The 11,002-nt window shown below is 46.6% G+C and overlaps 1 protein-coding gene across 2 annotated transcripts in view; it reads right to left on the bottom strand.

The window, feature by feature from the left end:
• PRRG4 (proline rich and Gla domain 4) overlaps positions 1-11,002 on the bottom strand; it is a 23,350-nt gene that overhangs the window by 7,447 nt on the left and 4,901 nt on the right. For both annotated transcript variants that reach the window (XM_008073696.1, XM_008073695.1), the window contains 3 exons: positions 8,510-8,673; positions 6,090-6,138; positions 4,186-4,318 (listed from right to left, as the gene is read on the bottom strand). In XM_008073696.1, coding sequence (XP_008071887.1) covers positions 4,186-4,318; positions 6,090-6,138; positions 8,510-8,673 — 346 coding nt within the window. The remainder of the gene's footprint in view (positions 1-4,185; positions 4,319-6,089; positions 6,139-8,509; positions 8,674-11,002) is intronic.

The following is an 11,002-nucleotide window of genomic DNA, read 5'->3' as shown; positions in this document are numbered from 1 at the left end:
CTTCCGCCTCAGCCTTCCAAGTAGCCAGAACTACAGGCATGCGCTACTACGCCTGGCTAATTTTTTGATTCATTGTAGAGACAAGGTCTCGCCAAGTTGCCCGGGCTGGACTAGGATCTGCGGACGCAGGCAATCCAGAAGAAAGATTTAAAAAAAAAAAAAAGAAAAGAAAAGAATTTGCTTCAAGTTCCACCCACTGCCTCCAAACTTCCAGTTTGGCGCTCTTCCTTCTATGTATCATTCTATCTTCAATTTATATCTGATATGAAATAATTAAGAACAGCCTTACATGCTTACCAATTAATTTAAACAGTAACGATTTACTAAAGTCTTCTGGCTTCCTCTAAGTGCATTTTAGTATTGTATTTAGACTTGAATAGTTAGATAATCCTCTTTTAAAATGGACAAAAATTCTAAAAATGCAACAAATTAAATATAATTTGTTGAATGCTGTGCTGTCTGAATTAGCTTTTTTTGAATAGTGGCTGCCAATAGAATTTTAGAACTGCTATATAATTAAGTATTTTGAAAAGATCTTCACATCATTTTCAAAGTCAGGAAATTTAACTCTGGTTCAATACTATTGTCTAATACCTAATCCATATGTAAATTTGTCCCCAAACTTTCTTTTTCAGTGATTTTTTTTCTGGTCCAGGGTCCAGTCCATGATCACACATGGCATTGATTGTTATGGCCTCTATTTTAATTTAGAACACTTAGTTCCCCAGTCTTTCTTTGTCTTTCATGACACTGATTTTTTTTTTTTTTTTTGAGTTGGAGTCTCACTCCGTCACTCAGACTGGAGTGCAGTGGCACGCTCCTGGCCACTGCAGCCTTGACCTGTTGGGCTCCGGCGACCTTCCACCTCAGCCTTCCAAGTAGCCGGAACTACAGGCATGTTCCACCACGCCCGGCTAATTTTTGGTTTATTGTAGAGATAAGGCCTCGCCAAGTTGTCCGGGTGGGTCTCGAACATGTGGGCTCAGGCAATCCACTCACCTCGGCCTCCCAAAGCACTGGGATTGGGTTGAGCCACCGAGCCCAGTCTAGAATTTTAATTTCACTTTTTTTTTTTTTTTTTTGAGTTGGAGTCTCACTCTGTCACCCAGGCTAGAGGGCAGTGACATGCTCCCAGCCAGCCACCGCAGCTTTGACCTGCTGGGCTCCAGCGATTCTTCCGCCTCAGTCTTCCTAGTAGCTGGAACTACAGGCACGCGCTACCATGCCGAGCTAATTTTTGATTTACTGTAGAGACAAGGTCTCGCCAAGTTGCCAGGGCGGGTCTCTAACCCGCGGGCTCAGGCAATTCTCTCTCATCCGCCTCCCAAAAATGCTGGGATGACAGGCTGAGCCACTGAGTTCGGCCAATATTACTTGATAATAGTTGAAAGCTATCCTTCAATTAGAAGACAAAGAATCGCCGGGCTCGGTGGCTCAGCCTGTAATCCCAGCATTTTTGGGAGGCCAAGGGGAGAGGATTGCCTGAGCCTACGGGTTTGAGACCAGCCTGGGCAACATGGTGAGACCTTGCCTCTAAAATAAATTAAAAAAAATTAGCCAAGCGTGGTGATGCATGCTTGTGGTTCCAGCTCCTTGGAAGGCTGAGGCAAAAGGATCACCGGAGCCCAGCAGGTCGAGACTGCGGTAACCATGAGCGTGCCACTGCACTCCAGCCTGGGTGACAGAGTGAGACTCCAACTCAAAAAAAAAAAAAGAAGACAAAGAATCTTTTAATACATGAAGGGAGACCCCAAAAAACTCAGAACTTATTTATAAAAAGTTGTGTATTTATTTTTCCATGTTTAAACTTCAGTCACCTTCAAAGTACTCTTCGTTTGATGCAATTCACCTATCAAGATGCTTTTTCCATTGTTTAAGACAGATTTTGAACTCATTAATTTTGATGCCTTTTAGTGCTTCTGCTGTTTTTTGTTTCACCTCTTCCACAGCAGCAAAACATTTCTCTTTGGGAACTTTTTTTTTTTGAGTAGGAGTCTCACTCTGTCATCCAGACTGGAGTGCAGTGGCCACTCCCGGCCACTGCAGCCTCGACCTGCTGAGCTCTGGCAATCCTTCTGCCTCAGCCTTCCAAGTAGCTGGAACTACAGGCGCACTACCACGCCCAGCTGATTTTTCATTTATTGTAGAGATGAGGTCTTGCCAAGTTGCCCAGGTGGGTCTCGAACCCGCGGGCTCAGGCAATCCACTCACCTCAGCCTCCCAAAGGTGCAGGATTACAGGCTGAGTCACTGAGCCAGCTTGGGGACTTTTTTTATTGAAGAAACATAGCTAGTACACTGATGCCAATGGGTTCCTAGAACACTTATCTAGAGAGGCAAGCCTGCACTACAAGGGACCTACCCTCCAAAAGATAATTTCAGTTTTTTGGATACTCCCTCACATATGATCAAGAATACTGTCTGGTTGGATACAGTGGCTCATGCCTGTAAACCCAATACTTTGGGAGGCTGAGGTAGGAGGAATTTTTGAGGCCAGGAGTTTGAGACCGACCTGCGCTACATAGCCAGACCCAGTCTCTCCAAAAATGCAAAACAACAACAACAAAAAAGAGAATAGTTTCTATTCTGTTGGAAGAATGTTGTTTTGTTTTGACTTGGAGTCTCACTCTGTCACCCAGACTGGAGTGCAGTGGCTGCTCCCGGCCACTACAGCCTCGACCTGCTAGGCTCTGGTGATCCTTCCACCTCAGCCTTCCGTAGCTGGAACTACAGGTGTGCGCTACCACGCCCAGCTGATTTTTGATTTTATTGTAGAGATGAGGTCTCACCAAGTTGCCCAGGTGGGTCTCGAACCCATGGGCTCAGGCAATCCACTCACCTCAGCCTCCCAAAGTGCTGGGATTATAGGCTGAGCCACTGAGCTCGGTTAGAATTTTTTTAAATTGCCCATTTTGCCAAAAAGATAAGTCAAATGACCAAGTTATCATACAAAAGTTTACCTGATCACCACTGGTGTTTTGAATTTCAAACTGTGTTTGAATTTGAAAGTATGAATAGGATATAATCCCAGCACTTTGGGAGACCAAGGTGAGAGGATTTGAGACCAGCCTGGGCAACTTGGTGAGACCTCGTCTCTACAATAAATAAAAAAATCAGCTCTATAATAAATAAAAAAATTAGCTGCCAGACATGGTGGCGCATGCCTGTAGTTCCAGCCACTTGGAAGGCTGAGGCGGAGGGATCCCCTGAGCCCAGCAGGTTGAGGCTGTGGTGGCCGTGAGCGTGCCACTGCACTCCAGGATGGGCGACAGAGTGAGACTCCAACTCAAAAAAAAAAAAATTAGCCAGGTATAGTAGCAACAAGTACCTGTAGTCCCAGTTACTCAGGAGGCTGAGGCAGAAGGATCACTTGAGCCCAGGAATTTGAGGCTGTGGTGAGCTGTGATTGTGCCACTGAACTCTGGCTTGGGTGACTGAGTGAGACCCTGACTCAGGGAAAAAAAGCCTTATTAGGTTGTTTGCATAAGTGTTAAATTAGGAAACCAAACAATTGTCCCAGACTAAAGGGGCCTTGGAAGACATGACAACTGAGTGCCCTATGGTACCGGGACTGAATCTTGGCACAGAAAGAGGACACTGATGGGAAACTGATGACAGCTACGTCAAATCTGGAGCCTGGTGAATATTAATGATCTTCCGTGCCAATGGAAGACGGTAACAGTGTGGGAGACTGGGCGAGGGAAACTGGGAACTCTGCACCACCTTGGCAAGCTCCCACATACCCAACAACATTATTCCGAAAGAAACAGTTCATTAAAAAAAAAAGCAGGCTGGGTGCAGTGGCTCACCCTGTAATCCCAGCACTTTGGGAGGCCAAGGCGGGAGGATTGCCTGAGCCCGGGAGTTTGAGACCCTCTAGGTAACTTGGTAAGACCTCGTCTCTACAATAAATCACAAAAACTAGCTAGGCGTGATGGTGTGCATCTGTAGTTCTGGCTACTTGCAAGACTGAGGCACAAGAATCGCCGGAGCCCAGCAGGTCAAAGCTGGGGTGGCCGTGAGTATGCCACTGCACTCCAGCCTGGGCAACAAGAGTGAGACTCAAACTCAAAAAAACAAAAAACAAAGTAAAACAAACAAAAAACGGCAGCCATGTGCTTGATCCATTTCAAAATAGCATATAGAATGTGTAATAATGAACTAAAGAATCGTACTTGGTACTTACCCTGGATGTTGCTGCCTGTTACACTTGGTGATACAAAGATAGTAACCAAGTAGCCCCAAAATCACCAGAAACACCCCGGCAGCAATCAGTCCCGTCAGAAGGCCCATAACATCGATCTTCTCTCTGTTGTCATCTTAGAAGAAATCATTAAAATAACATGACTATCATCACTGTAAAGTATCACCTATGATTTCATCAAATTGAACACTGGGTCTAAACGCACTGGGAAGCATCAAATCATTCACACCGGATTCTTTTTTTTTTTTTCTTTTTTTGAGTTGGAGTCTTACTCGGTCGCCCAGACTGGAGTGCAGTGTCCACTCCCGGCCACCCCAGCCTCAACCTGCTGGGCTCCAGCGATCCTTCCACCTCAGCCTTCCAAGTAGCCGGAATTACAGGCATGCGCTACCATGCCTGGCTGATTTTTTGATTTATTGTAGAGATGAAGTCTCGCTGCCCAGGCGGGTCTCGAACCCGCGAGCTCAGGCAATTCACTCACCTCAGCCTCCCAAAGGTACGGGATTACAGGTTGAGCCACCAAGCCCGGCTTACACCGACTTCTTTACAAAGACTTTGTGCTAGAGAATCTACCCGGAAATTTTAAGGGGCACTTCCAAAAGCCTTAGCTATAGTTATTCTTTCATTTATTTTTAAATAGGTCATGCTTAATGGATATTATTAAACACTGAGCAAGACAAACGTATTCTAGACACTAGACGCACTTTGGTATTAACCACGAGATCTATTTATTAAACAACACTGTCTGCCATGGGGGCCTCCCTAAGAGGAACGGAAGGACAGCTGGCGGAAACACAGACAGTAGAGAAGACAGAGATGCTCAGGACAGATAAGATAAAGGCTCTCGGCTGGGCGCGGTGGCTCAAGCCTGTAATCCCAGCATTTTGGGAGGCTGAGGTGAGGGAATTGCCTGAGCCCATGGGTTTGAGACCAGCCTGGGCAACTTGGCGAGACCTTGACTCTATAATACATCAAAAAATCAGCCGGGCGTGGTAGCACATGCCTGTAATTCCAGCTACTTGGAAGGCTGAGGCGGAAGGATTGCCAGAGCTCAGCAGGTCAACGCTGGGGTGGCCATGAGTGTGCCACTGCACTCTAGCCTGGGTGTCAGAGTGAGACTCCAACTTAAAAAAAGAAAAAAAGAAAAGAAATTCACGCGGGGCGCGGTGGCTCACACTTGTATTCCCAGCACTTTGGGAGGCCAAAGCAAGAGGATTGCCTGAGCCCAGGGGTTCAAGACCAGCCTGGGCAACTTGGTAAGACCTTGTCTCTACAATACAACAAAAAAATTTAGCCAGGTGTGGTAGCGCATGCCTGTAGTTCCGACTACTTGAAAGGCTGAGACAGAAGGATTGCCTGAGCCCAGCAGGTTGACACTGGAGTGCTGTGAGTGTGTCACTGAACTCCAGCCTGGGCGACAGAGTGAGATTCTGACTCAAAAAAAAAAAAAAAAAAAAGAAAAGATAAAGGTGCTCCTCTTTAGAAGCTACCGAGTTCCATCCAGCAATCTTAGCTCATCTGGCAGAAGCATTTTATTCACTTGTAGTGGTAGAAAGGAAGAAAAAGTTAACATGGCTTACATCTTGAAAGGGAGGGGATCTTGTTTCTACTCTGTACAAGTCTTGATTTAGCTAAGCGGTTTACAGTGGCATGAAGCTTATCATCTCATTTCCCCAGTATCACGCCAGACTTGATTTTCAGTGTAAAGAGACGAACGTGGCCTTCACTGCCGCAGAGAGCCCAGCGTATAACTGAGAAATCTCCCTGGGATCTGTAAGATGCCTACGCTGAGCAACAGCCGAACCCAAGCAAATGAAACTCAAAAGTATTCACGACAGTAGAGAGAGGGAGGGAGAGAAATGGGGTCAGATCGATTCCTGCCTTACCTGATTTTGTGGCTGGTCCTTTAATGGAATATTCCTGCCAAAACGCGGTCTAAGAAAGAGGCAGAGTTTCCAAGTTTATTCGATTTCTTTCTTATCATTTCATCAGGTCCCGTGACCTAGATTAGGGCTGGCAAACTCTTGGCATGTGCCACCAGTGGCAGTCTGGCTCCCTCCAGCAGGGGCTGTGGCTTGCTCTGAGGACAGTGCAACCTCCCACCTCTGCCTCCCTGGCTCCCACCCACCTTCCTCCCTTCACTGACCAGAGACCCCCCTCGGGCGTCGGGGGAAAACATTGCATTAGTGAGCAGTGAAAGTCAAGTGGAGGCAGTGGGCCCCAGACATGCTTGCAAAGAAGCCTGAACTTCCTTTGCTTTGCTTTTGTTTTGAGTCAGGGTCTTATTCTGTTGTTCAGGCTGGAGTGTTGTGAAACCATCATGGCTCACCGCAGCCTTGGCCCTCTGGGCTCAGGTGATCGATCCTCCCATCTCAGCCTCCCGAGTGGGGGGACTACAGGCATATGCCACCATGCCTGGCTACTTTTGTTTTTTTGTAAAAACGAGGTTTCGTTATGTTGCTCAGGCTGGTCTCAAACTTCTGGACTCAAGCAATCCTCTCACCTAGGCCTCCCAAAGGGCTGGGATTACAGGCATAAGCCACCATGCCCAGTGGAGCCTGAATTTTCTATGCTAGGCAGGCCCTCAGTTTGCCCCAGATTTTTTCTTTTCTTTTCTTTTCTTTTTGAGTCTGAGTCTCACTCTGTCACCGAGGCTGGAGTGTAGCAGCACACTCACAGTCACCACAGCCTTGAACTGGCTGGGCTCAGGCGATCCTTCTGCCTCAGCCTTCCAGGTAGTTGGAACCATAGGTGTGAGCCCCCATGCCAGGCTACCTCAGGATATTTTGGAAAGACATTCTGGAGACACTTCAAGTTCAGGTTACTTGCGGGAATAGAAGTGGATTTCAGGGAACTGTGATAACATTAGAAAACATGTTTGTGGCTGGGCGCGGAGACTCAAGCCTGTCATCCCAGCACTTTGGGAGGCTGAGGTGAGCAGATTGCCTGAGCCCACGGGTTTAAGACCCCCTCGGGCAACTTGGCGAGACCTTGTCTCTACAATAAATCAAAAATTAGCCGGGCGTGGTAGCAGCACCTGTAGTTCTGGCTACTGGGAAGGCTAAAGTGGAAGGATTGCCTGCCCGAGCCTAGCAAGTTGAAGCTGCAGTGGCCATGAGGGTGTCACTGCACTCCAGTCTGGGTGACAGAGTGAGACTCCGACTCAAAAAAAAAAAAAAGAAAAGAATTCAGCAGGCCTGTTGGCAAATTGCATGTGGTGGGCAAGGGTGTGCCCAGGGGAACATGTGAGCAGCCCTCCAGTGACACTTTATAACACATGTCAACACAACATGAAGGAAGACCCGTCTGACTCCCTGGCTTTCCTCCCTCCTCCCACCGCCCTTTCCTACTGTGATCCTTTATTCTTGCTTTCCAGAATAAAGTAACATCAGAAAAATAAAAACCTGGACACCAAGGAGGTCCCAGGTATAGGAGCACGAAACAGCTGGCAACATGTAGCAGCAACGGGGGTCTCTGCTTCTGCCTGAGTGTCAGCCTCATGGTGCCAGCATGTGAAGAAGTCCTGCAGTTGCACAGAACGAGGGGGTGAAAGACAAGAGAGGAAGAAAAAGAAACCTCCAGAGTCAAAACAGCTGAATTGACTTCTTAAAAAATATCCAGGTATGGTGGCTCATGCCTGTCATCTCAGCACTTTGGGAGGCCGAGGAGAGAGCATTGCCTGAGTCCAGGGGTTCGAGACCAGTGTGGGCAACTTGATGAGACCTTGTCTCACAATAAATTTTTTAAAAAGCCGGTTGTGGTAGCGCACACCTGTAGTTCCGGCTACTTGGATGGCTGAGGCATAAGGATTGCCTGAGCCCAGCAGGTCGAGGCGGTGGTGGCCGGGAGCATGCCTCTGCCCTCTAGTCTGGGCGACAGCGTGAGACTCTGACTCCAAAAAAAAAAGAAAAAGAAAAGAAATACAAATACGGGTAATCAGAAAAGGCAAAGTCACTGACAGGAGAAATTGCTCAGAATCACAATGATTAAAGCCTGAGTTAGAGCACCAACTCAAAGAAGTCTTGGAGTCAAATTCACTCTGCCCCTGGTTATTTTAAAATATAATAAACAGTAAATACACAAAATCACAACACAGCCAATAACTTGCTAATTACTACAAACACAGTTAAGTGAGTGAGAAGGCAGGTCAAAATAGGCTAATTGGCATTTTAAGGAAGTAGATAGAGATCACAGATACACAACCCTGATTTTGTTCAAAGCATAACATCTCTAATAACTGAAAGTGCTACTTTCCTGTGTGCAATTTAGTAAGTTTCCAGCCAATTAACATAATCAACCAAATTACCGTTTTATCTTCATCCACAAAAATCTCTCTGGCTTCCTCATAATTACAGATTTCTTCGTTGCACTCTCTCTCCAGGTCACCGGGGGTGAAGAGCTCGAGATCAAATCTGTTATACAGCAGGTGTCTGCGCATGAAAACGCTGGCTTTTTCTTTCGATGTAAAGACTAATAAAGAAATTTAAAAAAGATTTAAACACTGATAAGACTAAAGCCAAAAATCTCTGGTTTTTGTGTGTGTATTTGTTTGATTTGAGTTGGAGTCTCACTCTGTTGCCCAGGCTAGAGTACAGTGGCACACTCACTGCCACCCCAGCATTGACCTGCTGGACTCTGGTGATCCTTCCACCTCAGTCTTCCAAGTAGCTGGAACCACAGGCACGTGCTACCACGTCTGGCTGATTTTTTATTTTTTATTGTAGAGGCAAGGTCTCACCAAGTTGTCCAGGCTGATCTCGAACCCAGGGGCTCAGGCAATCCACTCCCCTCAGCCTCCCAAAGAGCTGGGATTACAGACTGAGCTACAGAGCCCGGCCCAGATCCCTGTTTTAAATGTGGAAAAAATGAATAGCCCTCTTTTTTTTTTTTGAGTTGGAGTCTCACTCGGTCACCCAGACTGGAGTGAGTGGCACACTCACAGCCACTGTGGCCTCGACCTGCTGAGCTCAGGTGATCCTTCTGCCTGCCTTCCACCTCAGTCTTCCAAGTAGCTGGAACCACAGGTGCGTGCTACCACGCCCAGCTGATTTTTTTATTTTATTGTAGAGATGAGGTCTCGCCTGCCCAGGCGGGTCTTGAACCCGCAGGCTCAGGCAATCCACTCACTTCAGCTTTCCAAAGGCGCGGGATTACAGGCTGAGCCACCAAGCCCGGCTGAATAGCCCTCTTAAAGAGGTTAAATTATACCAATCTATCTTGTACGGTTTTAAAACTGATTTTTTTTTAAAAAACAGCATCAGTAAAGATAATTCCTGATAAATATGAAATACAAATATTAGCATAATTCCACAAAATATTTGAGTCGATTATGTCCAAAATCATTAGCATAAAATGAGATTTAAGTGTCACTTTCTCCGCCAGATCATTCTTCTCCCAATAACCACAAATCAGACTATATTCGCTTTCTAAAGGATGGGTTCCCTGGAATCTTGAGTAAGATCAGTGAGACAGCTCTGGTGTCTGATTTGGCTCCAGCACCAGCTGTGCATTCTGGGAATGCCACCTGTACTCTCTGGGCTGCTGTTTCCCCTTTTGTGAAATTGGAAGTTAAACTATACAGTCACTAAGATCGCCTGAAGTTTTGGGTTTTTTTTTTTTTGGTTTTTTTTTGAGTCAGAGTCTCACAGTTGCCCAGGTTGGAGTGAGTGGCACACTCACAGCCACTGTGGCCTCGACCTGCTGAGCTCAGGTGATCCTTCTGCCTGCCTTCCAAGTAGCTGGAACTACAGGTGCGTACCACCACACCTGGCTAATTTTTTGATTTATTGTAGAGATGAGGTCTCGCCAAGTTGCCCGGGCTGGTCTCAAATCCCTGGGCTCAGGCAATCCTCTTGCCTCGGCCTCCCAAAGTACTGAGATTGCAGGTGTGAGCCACTGCTCCTGGCCCTGTCCAAAGGTACTTTTTTCTACAAATTAATTATCTTTTCAAACAGGCCTGAATATTCTAGAGCTGTTGTGTCTAATACAGCAGCCACACAAGGCTCTGAGTGCTGGAAATGTAGCTTGTCTGAATTGAGATGTTCTGCAAGTATAAGATATACACAGAGATTTCAGACTTAGTATGGAAAAATAAAGATGCTGAAATGTTTCAATGTTTTATAGCGCTTACTATTTATTTATTTAGAGTTGGAGTCTCACTCTTTGTCACCCAGGCTGAAGTGCAGTGGCACGCTCACGGCCACCCCAGCATCGACCCACTAGGCTCCGGTGATCCTCCCGCCTCAGCTTTCCAGTAAGTGGAACTACAGGTGTGTACTACCATGCCTGGCTAATTTCTTTTTTCATTGTAGGGACAAGATATCTCCAAGTTGCCTGAGCTGCTCTTGAACCCGTGGGCTCAGGCAATCTACTTGCTTCGGTCTCCCAAAGTGCTGGGACTACAGGTGTGAGCCCCTGTAGAGTGTTCATTTCTATATTATAAATAAGATAAGGGCTATTCGAACCAACGGGGAAGCTACAATGGGAGAAACAGTGATCGTTTTTTAGTCTTCTAGAAGGCAGAGAGAAGGACCAGTGTGATATAACACTGCAATTATTTTTCTTCCTTTGTCTTTTCATGGGTTTTACACCACCCCCAAACGGAGGCAGAATAAAACACTGTCCAAATCCCATCGCCCTTGCTGGGATTCCTGCAAAGACCTTCCAAGTGGTCTCCTCCCTCCTCTGTTTTTAACACTAGGCCAAAATCCCTTTAAAGGGCTCAGCCTGTAATCCCGCACCTTTGGGAGGCTGAGGTACGTGGATTGCCTGAGTCCGCGGGTTCGAGATCCGCCTGGGC

This window comes from Carlito syrichta, unplaced genomic scaffold, assembly GCF_000164805.1.
Source record: "Carlito syrichta isolate Samal-C Ts95f unplaced genomic scaffold, Tarsius_syrichta-2.0.1 Scaffold316023, whole genome shotgun sequence".
Lineage (NCBI taxonomy): Eukaryota > Metazoa > Chordata > Mammalia > Primates > Tarsiidae > Carlito > Carlito syrichta.
The sequence above is the reverse complement of the archived record's forward strand: the minus strand, read 5'-3'. Positions and strand labels throughout refer to the sequence as shown.